Raw genomic sequence first — 23,579 nt, forward strand, 5'->3', positions numbered from 1 at the left:
AACTTGAAAAATTAAATATTTTTCAAACAAAAAACACAACTGTAATTCAATTGCTTGACTATAATTAAAGGCTTGAATTACACTTGCATTCAACTTGAATTCCAGTAAAAAGGCTTATTGGGTAAATAAAATTTCAAAATTTTATGTATTATGGACAATTTCTTAACAAAATTTTGGATACATTTTCAAAATACAAAAAAAAACTTAAGTTTTCTGTAGACAGTTATGATTAGGCATTGACAGTTTACCACTAATATAAAATTATTAAACAAATGTTTAGAATATTAAGATCCTTTGATAACCTCACATTCATTGTTCGTTGATAGATTTACACAAATTCTAACGAAGATATTAGATAGATAAAGGAAACAATGCGAAGCGTTTTGCTTGTCTGCTGATACAGCCAGAGTCTCTGGCAGGAATCGAACTCGCAACTCTCAGATTGATAGTCCAGCACACTATCTTCTAGTATATCGGGTCACCCATTTTGAGTCCCAATGATAATCGCCGCAGTCTTAAATAAAAAACATCATTTAACAATTGTAAGGTTTTTTGATAATTCTATTTAAATTTTTGAAGCCGAATTTATTTAGATGTTAACCTAAATACATGATGAATGCTCCAAAATCCCTTTAAATTTTTTCACCAAAAAATTAAACACGCTCTCCAACGAGTTTTTTTTTAAAATATAATTCAAATGATAAAAAAGTGGTTTTTAAATCTACATGTAGAATAGAAACATTTAGAGAAATTTATGCACAACATCCTCTCCCTACTGATCCTATACATATTGGGGCACATGAATTCAGAAAGTCAAATATTATCCTAATAATTACTAAACAAATTTGAAGTATTAGACAGTTTAAAATTGAATCGATCAATTGATTAAGATTGTCTAAAAAACTCTACAGAAATTTAAAACAAAGAATTTGAAAACTTAAGTAAATACATAGTAATTTATTTGTTTAATATAACTTTGAAATTCAACAAAAACCAACTATTCTTAAGTGCATATTTTTTATATTTTAATAGCATATTTTACGTTTTTAAGGGCATATTTTATGCGCATAAAACACTTTTTTTAGAGCATATTTTTGGTTGCCCTGGTAATGAGTCATAGATTAAATGTTCCAAACATATGTGGTATTCATCAAGTCTAGTTTTCGAGGTACATGTCAATTATTATTTTACTAACCTCACTTTAGGGTTAAAAGAAACAGTTACTGTTTTCGATGTATTCTATTTTTTTATTATTTTGTTTTGTTTAATAATCGTTCCTATTCGATAACGTCGACATATTTGTTCATATTTAATTGAAAATCCAATATGAATACTGAACTAAGTGGTCGTTAAATGCACCAAAAGCATGGCCAGACATTTTAGCGTTTGTTTACGGAAAATCGAATATGAAACATATACCATTGATAGATCTTAAATATGTCATTTTACCATCTATCACTCCACATTAAACTTGGTTTGATGAAACATTTTGTTCATTCTATTTAGTATATTTAAGCAGTATTTTCCAAGTTAAATGATGATAAACTCAAAGAAGGAATATGTTTGCTACCATAAATACGCACATTGAAGAAAGATCCGCATTATGATCAAATACTTGATGCCTAATTATCGATGAAAGCAGAGTTTTTATTAGGGTATTCAATCGATTAACCGATTAATTTTGGACGGTTAACTGTTCGAATAATTTGAAATTGCCGATTTTCAAATAACAAATAAACCGATTAATTTGTGTCGATTAACCGATTAACCGAAATTCCTTTTTTTGCACTTTAAACCATTTTTTAATTATTTGCTCGATTAACCGATTAAACCAGAAACCCGATTAATTGAATATCCTAGTCATAGAGAAACATAGAGCCATAGAGAATAGACATAGAGCAGAAACTCTCCTGTCAAAGACCTAACTCAGTTGTCAGACATTTTTATGTTTGAGTTTTTTCTAGTTTCCGCTCTATGCATAGAGAAACATAGAGCGGAAACTAGAAAAAAACTCAAACAAAAAACTGACTCAAAATAATCACACATACGAGTGTTGTTTTTGTTTTCACATATTTTTTTCTACTAATACATTCTCACCACTTAGGTTTCTGACAACTGAGTTAGGTCTTTGACAGGAGAGTTTCAGCTCTATGTGTATCCTCTATGACCCTAGTTTTTATAGAACAACAGAGCCGAAAAAGTAGAACGGCTAGTTAATGACATGTTTAAAGCTTATGAAAAGTTGGGTTTCAGAATGTCATTGAAAATTTACTTTCTTCATTTTCATTTGTATTTTTTCCATCTAATCTGTGTCTACTCGAGATCTAAAACGATTTTTTTTTGAGTTTTTTTTTACTTAAACGATAAATTTAAACTTGATAAATGTAAAAAATTCTGTTTGTTTTTATTAGATTTTTTTTTTTTAATATTTGTTGGCCTTTTAACTCTTTCAGCCACGCTTTTTTGTGTATAAATAAGTTTAAAATCAAAACAATTGCATTTTTACTTTATTCAGGCGGTCAGCTAGTTTGTAATAAAGCTAAATTACTATTTTAACACTGTGATATCCTAGGCAGTAATATCGAACCGTATGGTTATTTTGATTTTCAATGGTTATGGTTTACAGAGCGTGAGAAAATATAAAATTTCAATAGACAACGCGTGAAATATATATTTTTGCCAATTTCCAAAACACAACCATTTTCACATTTTCTCCAGCTGATTCATATCTGTATTAATTATTTTCACAACAAAAAATTAATAGAATGATTTTTGAATCAATTCAAATGAATTAGGCAGAAATGAATTTCAATTCATTTCCAATTCAAATGAATTGATTTTGAATTCATTCAAATGAATTAGAACAATGAATTGCAATTCAAATCAATGAAATCAAAAATGAGTTGCAAATGAGAAATAAAAATTTAAGTTTCTTTTAGCAAATAAACAGAATTTTCGCATCTTGATAACAATTCCAATATATCATGGGAATTTAAATTTTTTTTTTACATAAAAAATTAGTTGAATAACAAAACGACAGTGATGCTTACTGTAGATTTACTTACAAAATCAATTCAAATTTCAATCAATTCAATGAGTTGGAAATGAATTGCTAATTCTTTTTTCTAATTCATTTGAATTAATTCAAAACAATTCAATTCAAATGAATTGGAAATGAATTTCAATTCATTTCCAATATAATAATTGTACCTTGCTAATTCTACAATGGTTTTGATCAAAGAAACACAAATGTGTTTTTTAGACTGTTGCCATATGGCAACAATTTTCTTCAATGTAAAAAAATGTTTGCTTTTCGTATTGATTTTAAAAATTGTTTGTTAACAAGTTTAAATTTTTAAAGGTTTTTTTGCAAGTAATCTTAAAATAAATTAAATTTAAATAGTACAGAAATATTTTACCTTCAGTTTTTCATAAAATATTGGACGCTTTTATGACAACGTATTCCGAAGATTGATCTTCAACAACTTCTATTTCTTCATATTCAATATTAACTTCATAGCTATCCAGTTCTTTCCAGTTCCAGTTCTTCTATATCTGAAAAATCAAAAATTTCAAAATTTACTAGAATTTTTTCAATTTTACTTTCAATTTCATGATGGCCAAATGAATTCCATACAAAAAATAAAGTAACGTTTGTTACTGAATTGTATACGCAACGATGATTTGCTGCCATATGACAAGCCGATTTTAAAATATCATTACATAATAATGCGGTTTTAAAAAATATTGTTTTATGTTTTTTTCCAAAAAAATAATATGTTTTTTATGTATATCATGAAAAAAAAAAAATTTTATTGTAAAATTATATTAAAAAAAGTGTTTTAGAAAAATCGTTTTTTTTTCCAAAAAATACCGATGCATATAGAGGATACTTCAAAGTCCATTATTACCTACTTATTGTGCCCAAAATAAATATTTTTTTATTTGATGTTAGTACCTAGATTTATATCGAACAATTACAAACAATTAAAAAATTATGGATTAATCAATTTAGAAAAAAACCACAGGCTAACAAAGTTGATGTTGCCATATGGCAGCAAAATCGCGAAAGGGTTAATTTCGAATTTTTGGATTTATTTAATAGGAGATTTAGCACAAAGTATTCATTATGATTATATGTACATAATTAATCATTTATTACCACTTCTGTAATTTTTACCGAATTTAACCGTTACATGCCGTCATAATAATGAACGGAAACACAATGTCTTTTGTACCGTTATAGTTAGAAACTTTCGCGTATTACAACATTCGTTTAGACCAATGATGTTCATTTCATTGTGCTTTCGCGCTGAGTAACAACACACATATTCTTGTTCTCTTTAAAAGAGCGTAACAAATGTCTCATTTTTTCAGAAATTCATTAAGCATTGTTGTTGGTTGGTTTTTGGACGAAGCAAAGCAAACACACGCGTTTCAATTACAAATGAACACAAAACAACAAAGTCAGAAATAAATAAAAAATTTTAGAGAATTTCGGTCGTATAATGTGTATTCTTTTATTTCCTTAAAATTTAAATTACATTCATTTAATAAATCGGTTATATCTGGCAAAAATTCTAAATCTAAACATTCTTTATTTTGTTCTTATTTTAAGTGTTTGACATTATGTTTGCTGGGTAGCTCTCTCACCAATACATCTTCATTTATATTTTTGAACATCACTGGTTTAGACTTTTGTAATTTGATAATTCGAGTGGCATCTTTATTTCTCATTTAAAACAGTATGGTACATTTTAAAACACTTGTTGCATTCTACGATTTTCTCTCACACACACACGCACATACAATTTTACGAATTTCCCTCCTTCTTTTCTTTGCCAACAAATATTTGCATCACTATTTACAACGGGTTTTTTACAGTATTCCTTTTTTTGTGACTTTATGAGTTCGTTGACAAGAGGCGTGGAATAAAAGCAAATTCAAAAGAGAGTTGCGAAAATTGCATGATTGAAAAATCATCTTAGAAACCAAAATTTCACAAAATCTTTCTTAATTCCCGTATGTATTTAAGTTATTTCTACTCATTTATTATATAATTTAAATTTAAACACCATTAAATTAAGCAATTTTTACGTTTTTAAGGGAGAGTACCGACTTGTTGCATGTTCCGGCGCGATTTTACGGTTTTTAAATTTGCATTCTATTTATTAGAGTTGCCAAGTCAAACGATCATTTGACAATAAGAAAATTTGACATTTATAAAACACATGTTTTTTGTTTTGTTTCTTTTTCGTTTTGCTTTGCTTAGTTTAAAAGAATTTCGCAGAATAACACAAATTTTGTGCTGTATGTATTGTTCCAGAATTTCTTATTTATACTAAGTAAATTATTGTCATCATGTCGAAAATCTTCACGCCCACAAATCAAATACGTCTTACAAATGTAGCAGTGGTGAGATTGAAAAAAGGAGGAAAGCGATTTGAAATTGCATGTTACAAAAATAAAGTTTTATCCTGGAGAAGTAATGTGTAAGTATTTCAAGAATTTCTTAATTACATATTAATATTAATTAATAATATTGCCTTGTTGTTATAGGGAAAAAGATATCGATGAAGTTTTACAAACTCATACCGTTTTTACAAACGTCTCTAAAGGACAAGCCGCCAAAAAGGATGAACTGATGAAAGCATTTGGTAAATCTGAAGAAACTGAAATTTGCAAAGAAATTTTAATGAAAGGTGAACTGCAAGTGTCTGAAAAAGAAAGGCAGTCGGTGCATGATACACAATTGAACAGTATTATCAATAGTGTAGCAGCATTGTGTGTTAATCCCGAGACCAGAAGACCCTACCCATCAACTATAATAGAGAAATCGCTTAAGGAAGCACACTTTTCGATTAAACCGAATCGTAATAACAAACAGCAAACATTGGATGCCATTAAATTGCTCAAGGAACACATGCCTATTGAAAGGTCTCGTATGAAGTTAAGAGTTTCCTTTGCCGCCAAAAAGGACAATGGGCCCAAACTAAAGGAATCTATATTGAAACTGAGCACTGCAGTCGATCATGAAGAATGGGAAGAATCTACTTTGCACATGACCTTATTAATCGATCCGGGAAACTATCGTGTTATTGATGAATTGGTGCGAAATGAAACCAAAGGCAAAGGCTTGGTGGAACTGTTGGAACTTAAAGAAGTGGTGGAAACAGATGAAATTTTCTAAACGTTTTGTTGTAACGTTTACGACTATAATTTATTTGATTTTTTTTTTATTAATATAACAGTATGGATAAAATATAATAAGTTTTTTTTAAATAACACTTCATAGCAGACAAATGTTCTTAATCTATTCACTTTTATTGCTTATTTGCGTTTTTTAAGATTTTCAAAGCGTTTGGACAAGTCGTCGAAATCAATGTCATCATCGTTATTATTGGGCTTTACTTCATCTGTTGGAATATCTGGCAAGTCCATGGGGACATTTGGTAACTGCGGTATTTCCATGGATGAAGGTGGAGCAGAAGGTTGAACTGCTGGAGGCAATTTACTGCGTGGTTGAGGTTTTGGCTTGTTCGCGTTCTGTAGAATGAAATAAAAAGAAAAAATTAAACTCTATACCAAATTTAGCGAAAACAGAGAATTAAAATTATAGTTATATACAATATTCACGAATTGAAATTAATACACTTGTTTTAGATTTTAGTAAAAGCTACCTGTAGATTAACAGGATTAATTGAAGAGTAACGTGGTGGTGGATCATTGTGCATTTTTTGCCGCTATTAAAAAATAAATACAAAATAAAGATGAAAAACAACAGGATAAACATAAAACATTGGGGAACATAAACAATTGGGTTAGTGCAAAAGCTTTAATAGAGATGATGAAGATGATAATTAGTGTAAGAATTAAATATACACAATGATCTATAACGCACACGCTGATAACATTATTTACAAACACGGAAATACTAGTATGTGTAAAGAAACCTACCAAAATACTTTCGTCGTAACCAGCTGCCTCATCAACATTATTATCTGTTGCTGCAGAAGGCTGTACATCCTGAGATATTTCCTCCTAGTCGTGTTAAAGTTAGTTAGGTTAAATCATGCTAAGGGGGGTGCCTTAAAATTTTACTCTTAAAAATGGCCAACAAAATCATTATGATTGTATTTATTATACTATTAAAACTTTAGATTGTTGGCCATTCAAAACTTACAGCAGACATGCAAAAATGTCATAATTGTAATTAATCACAATTTTCTTTCAACTTACATTTATAAACTGTGTGTTCAAGTCCTTGTGTTCATTGTTGGGTGGTGACATGGGTGGTATATTATAGTGAAATGGTGGAGCTCCACCCGGTCCACCACCATATGGCAATGGAGGAGCAGCAGAACCTCCACCACCTCCCCCGCCATAGGGTGGATAGTTGAATGGCTTATTAGATGGTGGTTCAGGCATATGAGGTAATGGTGGTACTGTTGGATAACCAATGAAGCCCATTTGTGGTGGAACACCAGAGCCACCGCCTCCACCCAAATTGTTGCGTTCTGCTAACTCTATAAGGTTTTGATCTCGATCTGTAAATAAAGACCGCAAAATCTTATATGAAAGTACTTTTTTGTAGAAGTTAGGAGCTTTTATTGCCTGCAAGCTTCTAGCCCAAAATATCCATTTTTAATATTAATTTGCATGAAATATTTTATTTGTAGATATATGTATGTATACATACCTTCCTTTTCCTCATTTAATACTTGTGGATCAGGCTCATATTCAATGTTATAGTTCTTGGCAATTTCAATTAAATACTTTTCCACCAATAATTTGGGCGGAGCCTGTAGTTGCAGTTTGTGCATTAACTTTTCCGAAACATGATGATCGCCCGTTGCTGTTCTGGCCTTTTCAGCAAATTGCGGACCATATTTCTGAATGAATATATCGGAAATCACTTTCAGTTCGGAAATATCACTCTGCAAACGGGGACACACCCACACAACACTAGAAACTGCCTCTGCTATGCCGTCGTCCAGTTCCTTCATTTGAGTCACCAAGCCAAATCTGGCCAATAGTAAGTCACAATACATTTCAACTACTTCCATGGCTTCCACCAAATAATCTTCCCTAAAATTATTCATAATTTTAATATGTATTTTGTAGAAGTATTGCGTTTGTACTTACCTAATAATATGTTCGACACGTATACGTGCCCTTTCAGTTTTGCCATTTGCCAAGAAATCAGCAATTTCTTTGCGAGATTTTTGGGCAATTTCCGCTTTTTTCTTTTCTAACAATTTTAAACGATTTACTGCCAATCGCAGGTTGGTCTTTAGTTTAGTATAATTGGGACCACTGGAAAACATCTTTACTCTTGTAACTAAAAATATAACTTTTATTTTACAACGCTCTAGCACTTCTTAACTTCTTGTTTTGAATATCCGAAATAAAAATTACTTTTACAAAAGTTTCCAATTAAAAAAACAGTGACTCACTAAAACTGTAGTGTGTAGTAAATTTTGTTGTGCAAAGAGTACAAAAAAGAAAAACAATAGATTAGTTATGCATTAATATTGACGTCACAAAAAGAGAACATTCGAAAAGAGATGCCAATACAAAAACAAGAACCATTGAAACCTTTAAAATAGTTAATAAAAATTCAAATTCTTTTATTAAAATTTCACAAAATTAGCTACTACTGAAAAAATACATCTATTGTATATATTGTGTATTTATATTACGAGTATTTTATGATTTTTCTAATTGTTCTAAATGAATTTATTGTGTCCTGGCTACCCTGGTTTATAACAACTTTTAAGAAAACAAATAAATCAAAACAATGAGAATTTTACACCAAAATACAGCGAATGAGAGAGGGAGAGCGAGAAATTTTAATAAAATGTACTCACTTAACAAAATTAAAATTAACCTCACTTTAATGTTAACGACAATTATGAAACATACATGGTGGCAAATGTTAATATAGTTTTAACAAATTACACAATTAAATTTATAGTTTGTTAAGGAATATTAGTTTATTTAAAACTATAGCTCAATATAAGTTTTGTTTTAATTAAATTACAGCATGTGGGTATTTTCAGAATTTAATAATTTCAAATTTTTAAAGTCATTATGATGTATCATGTATGTTTGTTTTTTTTCGAATGCATACATGATGCGGAGAATGTTATGAAAGCAACAACAAAAGGGAATACCAACAACAACAAAAAAAGAAGAAAAACCAGCCTATATTAAAAGAGACAGCCTCTTTTACTTAAATGATCTAATGTGTGAGTAGTGTGGGGGGTTGTTTTAGTACATTTATATGTAGTTTGCTGTCATTCAATTTACATGCAGTTGTAAATAAAAGAAAAATAACAAAACAAAAGACAAAGAAGAAATATGTTAGTAGGAAAAAATTGTGCAGAGTTTCTCATTGCCAAATAATAACTAAAATATTAATTCATTGTATCAACATTGTGGAATAAAATTTCATTATTAGCTCATACATATATTTTTAACAAAAGAATAGAAATATTTGACAAAATTAAAATAAAGATGTATAATATACAAAACTAAAATATATATTTTTAAATTAATTTGTATTTAATTTTTAAATCTTCAACAAATTGAAAATATTTCAATTAAGAGTGGAAAAAATTATTTCCAATTAGATATTTTGAATTTTCAAGGCAATTGTCAAAATTTATCGTAGTCAATATTTTAATATTAAATTTTCTTTGCTACCGTTTGGCACACGGTCTAAGTAATAATTTTATTTCCATATGCTAAACAAAACGGATCTTTTGTCATGTTTCCGCTTAAATTAAAAGTTAGGAACAAATCAAGATCCCAGTAACAGTTTATACATATGTATGTATTTTCAAATTTTTTCAGTTATATTCATATTTTCAAAATTTTCTGAAGTACGAAATTTTTGGTTCACAATATTAATGAACAGTACCATATTATATATCATATTAAAGTAATTTTGATGCACTATTCAATGATACTCATAATGATCAGATTATTTTCTAAATATATGAGAAATTTAACATTATATATATGGACTTTATATTTCTATAACTCCTTAACTAAAAGAGAGCCGGAAAATTTTAACATTTTTGTGCTTATAATTATGAGAGCTATGAACACCAAGAAAATTATTAAAATGAAAGCTTTTTCGATGATCTTGATTTATGCCTAAAACTATAACAACCCATGTGAAAAACGTAAAAAACACATAACAAATATAAAATAATTTTAATAAAAATTATTTTTTGTAGCTACTTTTGCAATAAACACCGATTTTTCTGGATTTTTTGGTTTTTTCTGGTAATTATTTATACATGACTAACTATGTATATTGTTTACTATTATTCCCCTTTTAAATCCAAATCAGCTTTGAAACTTAATTAAAAGGGAGCTGGCAACTCTGAACTTAAACACAAAAATGTTATAAATGAGCACAAATAAATCACTATACAAATGAGAGCACAAAAAAAGAGGTAAAGTAAAATAAACAAATAAACACTCACTCAATGTTTCTCAATGTAAATAAAAATGAATAACCACACTTTTTGTTTGTTTTTGTTTTACGTACAAAAAATATACATGATGAGTATTTCAAATGGAGACCCAAAAAATTGTAACACTATAAATATACATGGTGAAATTTTATTAAGACAACTTCGTTGGCTAAAAGTTACATTGTGGTGGCCTGTCTCAATTAAAATGCATAAAATACAAATTTAAAACTAAAGAAAACATTAGCGAGCATTTTTGGATCAACATTTTTAAATTAACTGCAGTAAATTTGGCGGATTTAAACATAGTTGGCATACATGTTAGAAAAATGATATGGAAAAAAAAATTGAGAAATATACATTAAGGCAAAAATGCGTAATAACAGAATTGATCCGTAGAGTGAGTTCGGTGGGGGGTAGTTTCGCGGCAAAGCAAAGCTAAACTTTCTGACTACCTCACTATATGAATAGCTTGTTGTAGGATATAAATTCTAAGAATGAAAACACAAATTTGTTTATTTTTATGAATAAATTTTATTTTTTTTATATTTTAGGTTATAAACTAACCAACCACTTTTAAATTATTTTAACACAGTTTAAGTGGTTATAAATATGTTTAATACACTATTGCAGGGCACACAAGTGAATTGACAATTCAAACTGAATAAAAAAATAATCAGCTGTTTCACCTTTCTAAGTGTGCCCTGCACTATTGTTTAAATTAATCAAATATTTACAGTAATACAATAAAAAAAAATCAAAATTTATAACCATAGAGCGGAAACTCTGCTGTCAAAGACCTAACTCAAATTAATCACACATACGAGTGTTGTTTTTGTTTTCACAGTTTTTTCTTAGGTTTCTGACAACTGAGTTAGGTCTTTGACAGCAGAGTTTCCGCTCTATGTCTATTCTCTATGGTCCTAACAATCTACGAAATAATAAACAAATAGGATGTAATAAAATAATTGCAGAAAATGAAACAAGGCTTAGAGTATTTAATTCTATGGAGATACGTTGAGTAGTTAACAACAAAACTAATGATAATGTTAATATTAAAATTAAACGATGATGACAATGATGCTGACAGTCAAGGTTGCCAATTTAGCCGTTTTCCGGCTAAATCTAGCGATTTTATTTTCATTTAGCCATAAAAAAATGGCTAGATTTAATCTAGCCGGAAGATCTAGCCATTTTTGCATTTCTTCAATGGATCCGATTTTGAATGTAAGTGCCCAGAAATTTATCAAAAAAGAAATTTTCTCAATCTCTGGTTATTTTTTATCGTGACGATATACTGACAGTTCTCATACAAAAATTCTATTAATTGGAAGTATATCGTTACGAAAAACGATAACCGGAGATTGAGAAAATGGGGGTTAATCCGCTAAACCCCATTAACACGAAGTCGGTAAAAATTATTTTTGAAAACCAGACTTCGTGGTAATGGGGGCAAGAAATGTAATATTTATGAATTTGTATTCAGTTATTTTTGGGTTTAGCCATTTCTAGCCATTTTCTGAGCTGAATATTTGGCAACCTTGCAAATATTGCAAGTGCAAGTGAGTGAAGTGATGGATGAAATACCTATACTTAAATCTTAAAAAATTCTTTTGTTTACGCTGAATCAACTTTACGTATTTTTGCCATACTAGTACGTTGGTGACTTGAGGACCCCGCTGAAGCCGCTGTAGGTGGTGTTCCACAGGTGGTAGCGGCGGCAGCACTTACTTGAGTAGTGTTTAAATCATTGTTTCCGCTTATTTGCATGCGTCGTTTAACGACGATTTTTCGTCCTTGTGTGGGAACTAAAGCAGCTGCCGTTGTGGTTGTATTAGCTGCAACCGTGGTTGCTGTAGGCATTTTAATAGGTGTCTTACTCTTGCTAGTATCGTCTGTAGAAAGTTCATCCATATCCCCTGTGGTATTTTCCTCCTATAGTAAGAAATGTAAAATAATGTAATTTAATATTCGAATCAAAGAAAAAACAAAAAAAAAAAAAAAAAAACTTACCTCGTCGTCATCTTCCATTTCTTCTTCCTCGAATTCAATGTTGTAACCTTCCGGTTCAACCAGCAGGCCATTTAATGTTGGAAATGGAATTTCTGGCAAAATAATTTTATTGTTTGGCCCATTGCGTTCGTTCATTAGCTTTTGAAGTAAATTCGAAATGTCTTCACGTTTCCGAGTGACCGTCAAGGTGTCAAACCATTGAGCGAGTTGTTTAATTGGTACTCTATAGTCGCGAATGGGATCCTTAAAGAATTGTTCCACATACTGCAACAAATAGAGGCCGCAATCTGTAAAGTTATTTTGCTGAGGCACTTTAACACAATGACCCGGCATATTGTCCTTGTTGAACGTGTGCAATGGTGCTCCAGTCATTTTTATTTTGTATTCACATGTCAGATAGTCTCGTAAGGTGGCAACAACACGACTGCGAGAGGCACCCGCCAAAGAATCAAATATTAATATAAGTGGTTGTTTAATGGGTTGGTGGGCGGATGTGTTCGGGGTACCCGTTACTATTGGTGTGGCTGGTTGAGAGCTGTTAAGCGTTGTAGATGATGATGTGTTATCGAAATCACTGTCCTCTGATGCCAAATCACTATCATCGCCTTCTGCTTCATCCCGCTCACTGTCGTCATCACCAACTGCACAAATTTCACTCAGGACATTGGCACTGTCACGTTTCGATAGGGGGGTAATCGTTGTATTACCAATCTGCAATGACACCTTTTTGCCTTCTAAATTGTAAAAAAAATATATATGTTAACACTATTTAGAACATTCTTATGAGTATGAGTGTTTGTCACTACTTACTAGTTTTCTTAATGGGTTGCAATTCCACGGGAGTGTTTGTATCAAAGGTAACCGGACCTTTAAGGCGAGGAAAACATATTATGGCCAAAAACCAATGTGACTGTTCATTGATGGGTATAACAATGAAATCTTTTTCGAAAAGATTTACATTTTTCGTCCAGTTTTGCACACGAGCATGACGTTTTTGGGCAGGCGTCAATTTTCCACCATCCTTATCATGATGCGTATGGCGTGTTAAAGTAGTTAAGCGTTTATAGAAGAATGTACTGAAAATGTGAGTACGCTCCTTTTGTGCTTCCGGTATAACATTATCATGAACCCATTTCAAGTAGAAATCTATAATAATATCGTTTAGATATTGATCGGTAGCCAGACACATATAATCTTCAGTGTTGATCGATATGCCGCCTTTTCCTGGTGGATATATTAGAAGCTGGCGTATTTCATTCGGTTGCAATTGAGTGGTTGTGGGAATGTTTTCACTAAAAAACAAAAATATATAAACAAAATTATTTTATTTTAAATTAAATTATTGAATTAAAATCGTTTACCTATTGTTTTTGTTGTTTGCTATTTTTTTGTCTGAATCTGCAGCTCTTTGCAACAAGTCTTGGGCATCAGTTTCGGAAATTTCATCAAGAAAATCCCATATAGATCGTATAACACTTTTAGCTTGCTCCGATATGGCTTCAAATTGTATAATAATTTTACGTATTTGATATGGACCATTAACAGAAAAGTAAGTCACTACAATGTTAACAAATAAATAAATAAACATTAATTCTGTAGACAGAAATCTAATAATATACGATTTCGTTACTTACCACCGTCCAAATGTTTAGGGACTTCTGTCATATTTAATGATGTCCGTATGTAATGGGCACAGTTACGTAAAGTATAGAAGCACATCATGGAATTGACACCGGGGCTTTTGGAAAAGTGTGCAATAATCTTAACCACCTCATGTTTGTAAATATTTAATGGAAACGTTTCACTTGGATTCGTTTCCAACGGAGCAACAATACGTATACCTAAAGAGGTTATTATTACCTAGAAAACAAATATTGTTATTGTGGCGGCCCATTTATTTAGTTCAACACAAACTCCTAAAAAAAAACATACCTGTTCCGATGGCTCAAAACGGTAAGTTCCAAATCGTATTAATTTGCAAGACAGACTACAACTCAACTTGTCGATACAATTTGTAAGATCAGTAACATCCCCACGAGTAAAATCTATAAGCACAAGAGAAAAAACACAAATTTGTAATAAAAAAAAAAAATATTCACATTTACACAAACTCTTAAAAACGTGTTACAAAATTCATTCTACCGATAGAAAATTTATTATTTTTGTTTTCGTTGTTCATAGCATGCTCTATTTACCATTTATATCCATATTTTTGCAAATAAAATTAACAATTTTAATAAAAATGTATAAAACTAATTTAGCTAAAATTTACAATGCTTTTTTATTGTAAGTCACTTTTTATTTGCCTTTCAACATACTTTATCTCATTTTTCTTTGACAAATCAAAAGCAATAATGGCGTCCGAATGTCAGTTTCATTTGGCCATCTGGCGGCAAGTAGTGTAACTAAGAAGACACAAATAAGGTTATATTCGAAAATCTGCACGGCATGTTAATACAATGCTGCCAGACTTAATAACTGCAAGTAAAAAGTCTCTGAGAAAATTCAGATGTTTTTAACAGATAAATAATAGCTTTTCCGGGAAAAAGTTTTAATAATTCTAACGAATATGTATTAAAATTTTTCACATTTTAACTAAATTGGCCAATTCAAATCAAAACATAGCTTCCATGAATTTTAGTATATTATTAAAGAAAAAACTTAAAATAGGGGTTGTTAGGTGATTTTGAAAAAAAAAAATCAAACTTTTCGATTCACATAAAATAGTTTTCTTTTGTGACCCATAAGTCGGGAATCAGAAAGTAAATGTAACCGTATGTTCAACAATTTTAAGATTTATATCTCATAGGTATAAGAGGTATTTTTATAAGCTATCCAATGATATAATGACCAAATAGTATAAAAAACAACATATGTATATAATATCTCGGAAACTATGGACAGGCAAAAACACCCTATACTGTAATGTTCAGAATAAAAATATGTAGCTCTGGTAAAAATAAACCATACACTAATGTTTAGTTTTTTAATTTAAAGTAATTTTCTTCGGTGGAATTAGGTTTTTTTCTTTAAATAAAAAATTCTTTGTTCAAATTTGTTTGTAATACTAAAAATTTTTACTACATATTGACACTTACCATTGTATAATGCAGTTTCATCTGGATCTGGCATGTTTGGCTCAAATGAGAATGGTTTATACGACGCTAATGATGCACTGGAAGATGTATTTGAGGGTTTAGCTAGTGCACTCATCTGCAAAGACAAAATTATATGTAACCGAAAATATGTACGTTAGCATTTCATTTGTCACTTATGTTGTAAATAAATTTTATGTATTATGTTGCCAAATATTAGAATGTACTTACATTAGAATTTCCTTTATTTGATGATTCATCATCATCTTCGTCACTGCTAAGTGTCAATATGACTGGTTCAACTTCGGCAGCCCTGCGACCAGATCGTGAACCACGTCCTCTTCCCGACTGCGAACCGCCTCGTCCTCGGGTGGCTGGTGTATTTTGATTGTAAGCCAACAATGATTTTCCTCTTTGTGCGGCCGTTTCAGAATGACGTTTCTTTTCAATCGTTGGCAATGTAGATGATGACGACGGTGTCGGTGAATCTGCAGATCCCGAGCTATTTGAATTAGCGAAATTATTTCCCAACGATGGTGCAGTAGCTTGTTTAATAGGAATCTTTTTAGGTGGTTCCATAAAGACACGTTTACACCGTTCGCATTTGGCATGGTCGTAACCACTGAAACCACAACTCTGGCAAATCGCGTAAAAGCCTTGGATAAGTTTACGCTGGGGCAATTCTTCGGTGGCTTTAGCACTAGTTGACGCCGCTGAAGTGGTTGCCGCCGCATTTGCAGTGGCAGCTTGTTTCGGGTTGTTTATATCTTTTGTAGAATTTTCTGTGGTTTGTGCTGCTGCATTTGGTGTCGCTGATGCTGTAGCCGCTGCCGGCGCAGCTGCATTAGTCTGGGCATTACTTTCGGTAGCATTAGCCACAGCAGCTGCAGTGCCCGCTAAAGTTCCCGCATTCTGTTGCATACTCTCTTGTTGTCTACTTATTTGTAGACTTTGTTCCGCTCTCGATATCAACTCACTTGCAGATTCCTGTACAGAAAATCCAACAGTTACTACAAAATCGATATTGGCTCCTGGATTCTCCACACATTGTATGGTAGTGCTATTGTCAAACGGCACTCCCACCTGTTCCAGGAGATCCTGTACGGTACACGATTCTCGTGGAAGAGTGAATGTAATCAAACGTTGCTCTCCAGATACCAAAATTACCAACATCTTTGCACTGTTGCGATCCTTTTCAGCCATTTGTTGGCCGGCCCGATTATTTAGTACATGATGCGTTTGTATTTCATAGTTGTTGTGCGATGTTTGGTACACCGAGGAACCAGCTGGAGGTCCGCTAGCAACTTGGATATTTGCCACAGAACTGGCTGTTGTATTAACTGCGCCACCTCCAACCACTGCCACACTTCCACCTTGTTCTTTGCTGACTATATGCTTTTGTGGTGCAACCCGAGCTACTGGTACACTGTGCACAGACTGGCCAGTTGCTGGTAAGGAAATTTTAGTTCCACCTGCAGTTTGCTGTAGAGGCTTGATACCACCAGCTGCTGCGGAATTTTGTATAATTTGGTTGCCACCAGGGGCACCACCACCACCATTGGCATTGCGTTTTTTAAACTCCGCCAATGACATACATGTGCCATTTTGTGTTCGAATCATACGATTTTCGTCATCGTCTTTGGCAGTAAAGTATGTGAGTGTTGTGCCACCAACTGGTGTTGAACTGCCGCTGCTGAGAACTGCTGTTGTATTTTGATTTGGGGGACCAGCTGATTTCGGTTGTTGTGCATCCTTTTTCACAAATACTGCTTGAATACTATCTTCTAAGTCAAGATCACCCAGACCAGCGCCTGCTCCACCACCTGTTGTGGCAGAGCCAGAGGACGAGGGTGTCTGTTGGGTACTTTCTGATGGGGTTTGTTGCTGCTGTGCACCTATGGCGGGAGATCGAAACCGCGATGCAACTCCCGGCATCCGGGGTTGGGCTTGTACTAAATGAATTTGCTGATGTTGTTGCTGTTGAGCAGCTGCGCTTGCATCACTAACTTGGGTTCTGTAAACCTGTCGTATTCCCTGGTTGGGAAGGGATTGTGTAACAAGTTTCCCTTGCTGCAGTGTGCCGAGTTGTTGATTGTTGGCTAGAATGGGAGAACCTCTTCCAGCAGCGACATTCGCAGCTGCTCCACGAGCTCCTCTGCCTCGGCCCCTTGAAGTTGAACCAACTGTAGTGCTACAACGAGGACGAGGAGTGCGTAGAATTTGACTTCCTCCGCCTCCAATTGCGCCGGCTGCATTAAAACCAGGTCTTATTTCTGCTCTTGCTACTCCCGCCATGCCAGGCATTCGTGCTATCAATGTGCCACTCATTGCTCCTCGACCAATCTTGCCGCCTCTAGCTACACCTGCTCGTATGATTGTTGTCCCATTTGGATTTGGAGCTTGAGTCACCATTTGGGTTTGTTGCTGCTGTTGTTGTTGCTGGTGTTGCAACTGTATATGTTGCTGATGCTGCGGAGAGTTTTGTGTTTGTTGCTGCTGCGGCATTAGAGCTTTCGGCATTTGGTTATTTTGAACCTGAATTTGTTGATACACAACATTTTGTTGCATTTGTTGTGGCGGAGTTGGTGGCGTTTGTTGTTGTGTCTGTTGTTGCTGATGGGGAGTGGGAACAACACGGGCCTGTTGCACTAAATGTGTTGGATTATGATGTTGCTGCATCGTTGTGTGTGTTGTTTGGAGTATGTGTTGTGGTTGATGTGTTTGTGGCGATTGTCCCATCACCGTGTGTTGCTGCTGCTGTGGTGACTGTTGTTGGGTCGAGTACAGAACACGATTATTGTAGATGATGCGCTGCTGAGGCATTGATTGCCTCATTATGAGTTCTTGTTGTTGCGGCTGTTGTATTAAGACTTGTTGTCCCGATGGTTGCTGAACTATTAGCTGCTGCAATTGTTGCGTTTGTTGTGGCTGCATTCTGTAAATAATTTGGGGCTGTTGTTGGGCCTGTTGTTGATGACTGGGAGACACTTGATGTTGCACTTGCACCTGCTGCGCATGATGCTGTGGACTTTGTAAAATATGTTGCTGAGGTTGTGTTTGGGTTTGAGGCGGTGGAGCTTGATGTATCATTTGTTGCTGATGCTGGGGATGTGTTTGATATTGCTGTTGCAATTGCTGGGGCTGTTGTTGTATATACACTTTCTTCTGTTGCTGTTGTTGTTGATGAACCAATTGATGATCTGTTGTATAGTAGATTTGTTGTGGCTGTGCTTGTACATGCTGTTGCATTTGATGATCTTGTGTTTGCATGTGTTGCGGTTGCTGTTGAGTTTCTTGTGGCAACTGATACGCGGCTTGCAATTGATGTTGCTGTTGTTGCTGCTGCTGTTGAGGGTCTATAACTTGATGATGCTGTTGATGCATCAGTACTTGTTGCTGCTGTTGAGGCGGTTGAGGTTGTTGCTGATGTTGTTGTGTTTGTGCCTGCTGCTGTTGTTGTTGAACTTGTTGATGTTGTACTGTCTGGGCTTGAGGCTGATTCATATCTTCGCCCAATATGGTATAGTGAGTTCCTGCTTGCGGCGGTTGGTATTGCGTTGGTGTTCCTTGTGTTTGATAGACAACTTGTTGGGGTCCATCATTTTGTAAAAGAATTTGCTGTGTCTCGTCTAAAACAATTTGCTGTATATTTGAATAACAAAAACGAAAAGGTGAATTTTTCGAATGAAAAGAACTTTTTTTTCACTAATAATAACTTAGTTTATAATTAACAGAGTTAGTTTGTACCTATTGAGTTATTTAGGTAGAATGTTATGACCGATTATGGCCAATAGGCGTTACTGAACGTAATAAATAAAATAAAAAATATGCTTTCGATTCTCTCCGACAGAAAGCCTTCTATTATCTATATAACCCTTTCAGACATTTTGTCCAATATATTGGACATTTGGGTTTTTCCTTTTAAAGTCATGTAGCGTTGACGCAAATGGATATATTTTTACAGTTAATATCGTTATCAAAAGAGTTTTTAATAGATTGTATATACATGTGATCTAAACATCTAATTTTTCATTGGGTTTTGTTAAATTAAGGTATTTTCATAAGTTCGTTAGCGTTCTATAAGAATGTATTAGACATAGTAATATTCAGTGCTAGTTTAAAATGATAATAACATTATTTTAAACTCTAATAAAAACGTGTAAGTATTAATTGAGTATTAGTTTAGCTATTTGTGTATTAATTGCAATTAATTACATTCATTTTTTAAAATTTATTTATGAGATACATGTCCTTTAAGGCAGGTGTGACGATTTACCTGTAATTTGACTTTATATTCTTAATTAGCAGCCTCAAATTTGCATACACTGAAATTTTCAGCTTTCTATCTCAACTAATTCTATATAATCGAAACGACTTTTTCTGATTTATGACGTTGTTGCAGCAAATGAGCGATATGTACATATATAGATACAATTAATGGTGTATGTTTTATTACATATACAGTGAAAGCTCCCGTAGTCAGATGAAAGAAAATAATCTAAAGATAAACCCTGCAAAGACTAAAGCTATGCTTTTTAAACCGAAGTGCATTTATCTATTACAGTTGATGATGAACCTATTGAGTTCGACTTGGTATTAAGCCGGATAAACATCTAACTTTTTCCCAACATATTAATTTTCTGAGCTCTAAAATTAATTTTACTCTAAGGAAATTATATTCCTTAAATTTGTATGTACCACTTTCTATTCGAAAAACTATTGCACATTCTTTGCTAATGTCTAACCTATTGTATTGTATTGAAGTTTATTCTGGATGTAATGCTCAGGAGTTTAATAAGTGTTTACTACTTTTTAATAGAATAATACGTTATGTCTATCAATTAAAAATGCATGATCATGTGTCTGAGTATGTTAGAGATTTCTCGGGTTGCTCTTTTATGAATTTTGTTCAAATCCGATTGTTATTGTTCTTTTATAAGGTAGTAATAGCTAATTGCCCTGAATATGTTAGAAATACTTTTGAATTTTTGCATTCTGACAGAAATCCTCAAATTCTAATTCCTATAATAAATCGAACCACTTACGAAAGATCTTTTCATGTGCGAGTTGCTAAACATTGGAACTCTCTTCCTCGAGTTCTTAGATGTTTTGATTTACAATTTACAACATTTAAGACGCAGCTTTTTGAATATGCATCCACTAATGTGATTTAATGTAATTAATTACTTTTTTCTTAAAGATTGCAATGAATTTTAAAAGTATACAGCGCTAATAGATATGATCATATATGAAGTTATTTACACACACATATGTACATATAAGAAATTAATTTTTGTAGTCAGCCTCTTATGTATTAATGAAATTATCTGTAATATTGATTTAAGTTGCCTATTTTAACATAAATATTTGCTAGTCTACCAACTATATATGGCCCTTGGGCTCGGTTGGTTTTTCGTAAATAAATAAATAAAAATAAAAGTCGACTTTTCGACCTTTCGACTTTTTTCCGTTTTTTAAAAAGTCGACTTATCGAACTTTCGACTTTTTAGTTAATCGACTATTTAATAAAAATAAAAATTAAATTTATCAAGGCGATAATAGTTAGAAGAATGTTGTAAGAATTTTGTGTAAAAAAAGCTTTATTTTATAAACATTTATTGATTATTTACATATATTAGCATCAAACGTCGATTTCGACTTTTTTCAGGAAAAAGTCGATTGTTCGAACAATCGACTTATATAACCCTAGAAGCAGCATTCCCACAACAGCCGGTTCTACGCAGCGGAATAACCCGAGTTCACTCGGCCAAGGGCTGTCAACTCAGCAAACACTGCTGATACAACAAAACAACAACTGGATAGCAGAGACCGAAAATAACGGGTCCACTTTCTTTTTAATTTAAAAATAGTTTTTCGTTTATTGTAGTATTTGAACCAACAAACACTAGTGAATTTAACAGTTCGAGCCTCTAAACAAGTGAATAAAAAAATAACTTGTTAATGAATACGCCTTGATATCTAATTTTCATTCCCGACCTTCTTCACGACCTTTACACATAAGTTAAAGGGGAATCCCCGTTTTACGTTTAAGGTAACTGTCCGTTATTAAAACTTTCACTGCATTTGTAAATAATATGTAGTTTGTCTTATAAAATACAAATTGCAGGCTCTCAATTGCATTTACGTCTTCACTAATATTTTGTAATATACCAAAATTTAAAACTAGGGTTTAAAATTATTGATCTAATTAAAAACCCCCAAAAAGTTAAAATTAAAAAAAAAAAAAAAAAAAACGACAATAATGTAGGTATCTTCATAAACATTAATGCTGTGATCCTCATTAGCAATTCCTAGGAATATATATATATATATATACGCAGATTAACAATGTTCATTATATATAACATTGTTAATCTGCGCAATCAACATATTGCAATTCTCAATAAAAAACAAAGAAACAGGTTCCATTAGACAAGTTACAATAGTTGATTTCTAAACTAATAAATAAAATCTTAAATATATGAGGTTAGTAATTTTTAAAACTATGAACCTGAGCTCTATTTGGGTTACTGACACCAACATCATCACTGGCTACATGAACCACTTGGACATCGGCGTAAATTTGTTTTAGGTCATCAAGATTTTGTATTTGGTAATATTGAGCCATACTGGCAACACTGCAATGTAAATAGGAAGAAAAAATACACATACAAAAGTTGATTATTGATGATATAAATTCAGACATTTATTACAAAAAAAAAAAGAAAGATTTATTTTTAATATTATGCTTTTTACGTACTTCAGTTATTTAATCTTAAATTTCACAGTAATTCTAATTATTTACTACAAGTAATTTAGACTCAAGACATTAAAAGCAAAAAAAATTAAAAAAAATACACTTCAAGCAGCCATTATTAACAAAATGACATAAAAGCAGCAACACCAAAGAGATGAACAAATTGCTTTTGATGAATTTTTTAAACTCGAAAATTAAACAAACCTTGTTATGCACAAATTGTTAAAATATTATTAATTCTTTTGTCGAATAGCACTTTTATAATTAACACTATTTAATGCACATTTAACATGTTTTTAGGTTGTAAAAATTTTACATAAAAATTGCAGATATTTTATGAAAAATGGCTTTCTTTGCCTTTAGAAATTAAATATGGCGTGTGGCTCTACTACTAACATTTCGATATGGGTTTTGTACGCACACATCTACACAACACTCTTTGTATGGCAGCTCCACAAGGTTGTATTCCACGCAACTTGGGCGACATCTGGTATCGACTAGTAAAGTTACTTTAGTAATTTCTATTTGACATTTTCTTACTTCTTTTTCACATTCTTTCAAAAAAGTGGGACCACTAAATTATATACATTTATCAACCATATTCCGTGGTACCACTAAATTGTTTATTCACTAGCACAAACATTAACATTTCTATTATTTTGTATAACTTTATCATTTTAACTATTTAATTAAATTTTCCAATTGAATATATTTTGTTCAAATTTTTTTTAAATTTATAACACTATTTATTTTGTTTATTTTTTAAGTTTTTGTATTTGCGAGTTTGTAACGACACCGATTTGAGAGTTTACTTGACAAACTTCTGATTACTTTTGCTTATTTTATTTTATTGTTTTCTATTATATTTTCTGTGTGCTCAAGGCGAATTAACATAAGGTGGTGGCAATTCTAGCAAATGTCAGAAAACAGAAACGAAAAATTAAATAAATGTGTATTAAATCGTATAATTGTGCGGATATATGAATAGTGGTGGTTTAATTTATTTCTGTAAAAATTAAGTTTTCTTTTAATAAGCACTGAATATGTAGATATTAAAATATAAAAACAAGTTTTGACAGCCACTAGACCAATTAAGTGACAAAAAACCAATCAGCTGTTTGACTGATTTCCCCCTTTAATAATTCGCCTTTTGTTTGCCTGTGCTTCTTCATGTTATATTTTTTCTCATATGTAGAAAAAACAATCTAAAGATGCCAGATCAATATG

At 32.3% G+C, this 23,579-nt stretch overlaps 3 protein-coding genes across 11 annotated transcripts; 1 reads left to right on the plus strand and 2 right to left on the minus strand.

Annotated features, from left to right (window-relative positions):
• Nucleotides 1-5,261: 5,261 nt before the first annotated feature.
• Sbds (SBDS ribosome maturation factor) lies at nucleotides 5,262-6,547 on the plus strand. The gene is made up of 2 exons (XM_065502839.1): nucleotides 5,262-5,492; nucleotides 5,560-6,547. Exons 1-2 carry the CDS (start codon nucleotides 5,362-5,364, stop codon nucleotides 6,188-6,190), a joined length of 762 nt encoding a protein of 253 aa, XP_065358911.1. The 5' UTR covers nucleotides 5,262-5,361; the 3' UTR covers nucleotides 6,191-6,547.
• Nucleotides 6,183-8,386, minus strand: Ist1 (IST1-like protein). 4 transcript variants are annotated; one of them, XM_065502834.1, is made up of 6 exons: nucleotides 8,146-8,385; nucleotides 7,700-8,088; nucleotides 7,240-7,547; nucleotides 6,958-7,041; nucleotides 6,681-6,743; nucleotides 6,183-6,546 (listed from the first exon to the last, which is right to left on the minus strand). In XM_065502834.1, the coding sequence occupies exons 1-6, from the start codon at nucleotides 8,325-8,327 to the stop codon at nucleotides 6,331-6,333; spliced, it is 1,242 nt and encodes a 413-aa protein (XP_065358906.1). In that variant the 5' UTR covers nucleotides 8,328-8,385; the 3' UTR covers nucleotides 6,183-6,330. The 4 variants fall into 4 exon arrangements, with proteins under 4 accessions (XP_065358906.1, XP_065358908.1, XP_065358907.1 ...); XM_065502836.1 differs by lacking the exon at nucleotides 6,958-7,041 and having other exon boundaries at nucleotides 8,146-8,386; XM_065502835.1 differs by lacking the exon at nucleotides 6,681-6,743.
• Nucleotides 8,387-10,997: 2,611 nt separating this feature from the next.
• velo (veloren) lies at nucleotides 10,998-23,199 on the minus strand. 6 transcript variants are annotated; one of them, XM_065505515.1, is made up of 10 exons: nucleotides 22,774-23,199; nucleotides 22,131-22,233; nucleotides 15,827-19,237; nucleotides 15,599-15,713; nucleotides 14,433-14,545; nucleotides 14,135-14,360; nucleotides 13,862-14,057; nucleotides 13,311-13,792; nucleotides 12,501-13,234; nucleotides 10,998-12,422 (listed from the first exon to the last, which is right to left on the minus strand). In XM_065505515.1, exons 2-10 carry the CDS (start codon nucleotides 22,221-22,223, stop codon nucleotides 12,105-12,107), a joined length of 5,688 nt encoding a protein of 1,895 aa, XP_065361587.1. In that variant the 5' UTR covers nucleotides 22,224-22,233; nucleotides 22,774-23,199; the 3' UTR covers nucleotides 10,998-12,104. The 6 variants fall into 6 exon arrangements, with proteins under 6 accessions (XP_065361587.1, XP_065361585.1, XP_065361583.1 ...); XM_065505513.1 differs by having other exon boundaries at nucleotides 22,107-22,233; XM_065505511.1 differs by having other exon boundaries at nucleotides 22,749-23,199.
• Between the last annotated feature and the right edge of the window lie 380 nt (nucleotides 23,200-23,579).

The sequence above is a fragment of the Calliphora vicina genome, chromosome 3, assembly GCF_958450345.1.
Source record: "Calliphora vicina chromosome 3, idCalVici1.1, whole genome shotgun sequence".
NCBI lineage: Eukaryota > Metazoa > Arthropoda > Insecta > Diptera > Calliphoridae > Calliphora > Calliphora vicina.

Bases quoted from the DNA above. Each gene is read 5' to 3' on its own strand.
- Sbds (XM_065502839.1), top strand. From the start codon at position 5,362: ATGTCGAAAATCTTCACGCCCACAAATCAAATACGTCTTACAAATGTA. The intron at 5,493-5,559 runs GTAAGTATTTCA...TTGTTGTTATAG, and splicing joins TTATCCTGGAGAAGTAATGT to GGAAAAAGATATCGATGAAG.
- Ist1 (XM_065502834.1), bottom strand. From the start codon at position 8,327: ATGTTTTCCAGTGGTCCCAATTATACTAAACTAAAGACCAACCTGCGA. The intron at 8,089-8,145 runs GTAAGTACAAAC...GAATAATTTTAG, and splicing joins CGTGTCGAACATATTATTAG to GGAAGATTATTTGGTGGAAG. The intron at 6,744-6,957 runs GTAGGTTTCTTT...ATTTTTTAATAG, and splicing joins GTTACGACGAAAGTATTTTG to CGGCAAAAAATGCACAATGA.
- velo (XM_065505510.1), bottom strand. From the start codon at position 22,777: ATGTGTGCGTACAAAACCCATATCGAAAT. The intron at 19,238-22,106 runs GTTCATAGTTTT...TCAAATATACAG, and splicing joins GTAACCCAAATAGAGCTCAG to CAAATTGTTTTAGACGAGAC. The intron at 15,714-15,826 runs GTAAGTACATTC...TTGTCTTTGCAG, and splicing joins CAAATAAAGGAAATTCTAAT to ATGAGTGCACTAGCTAAACC.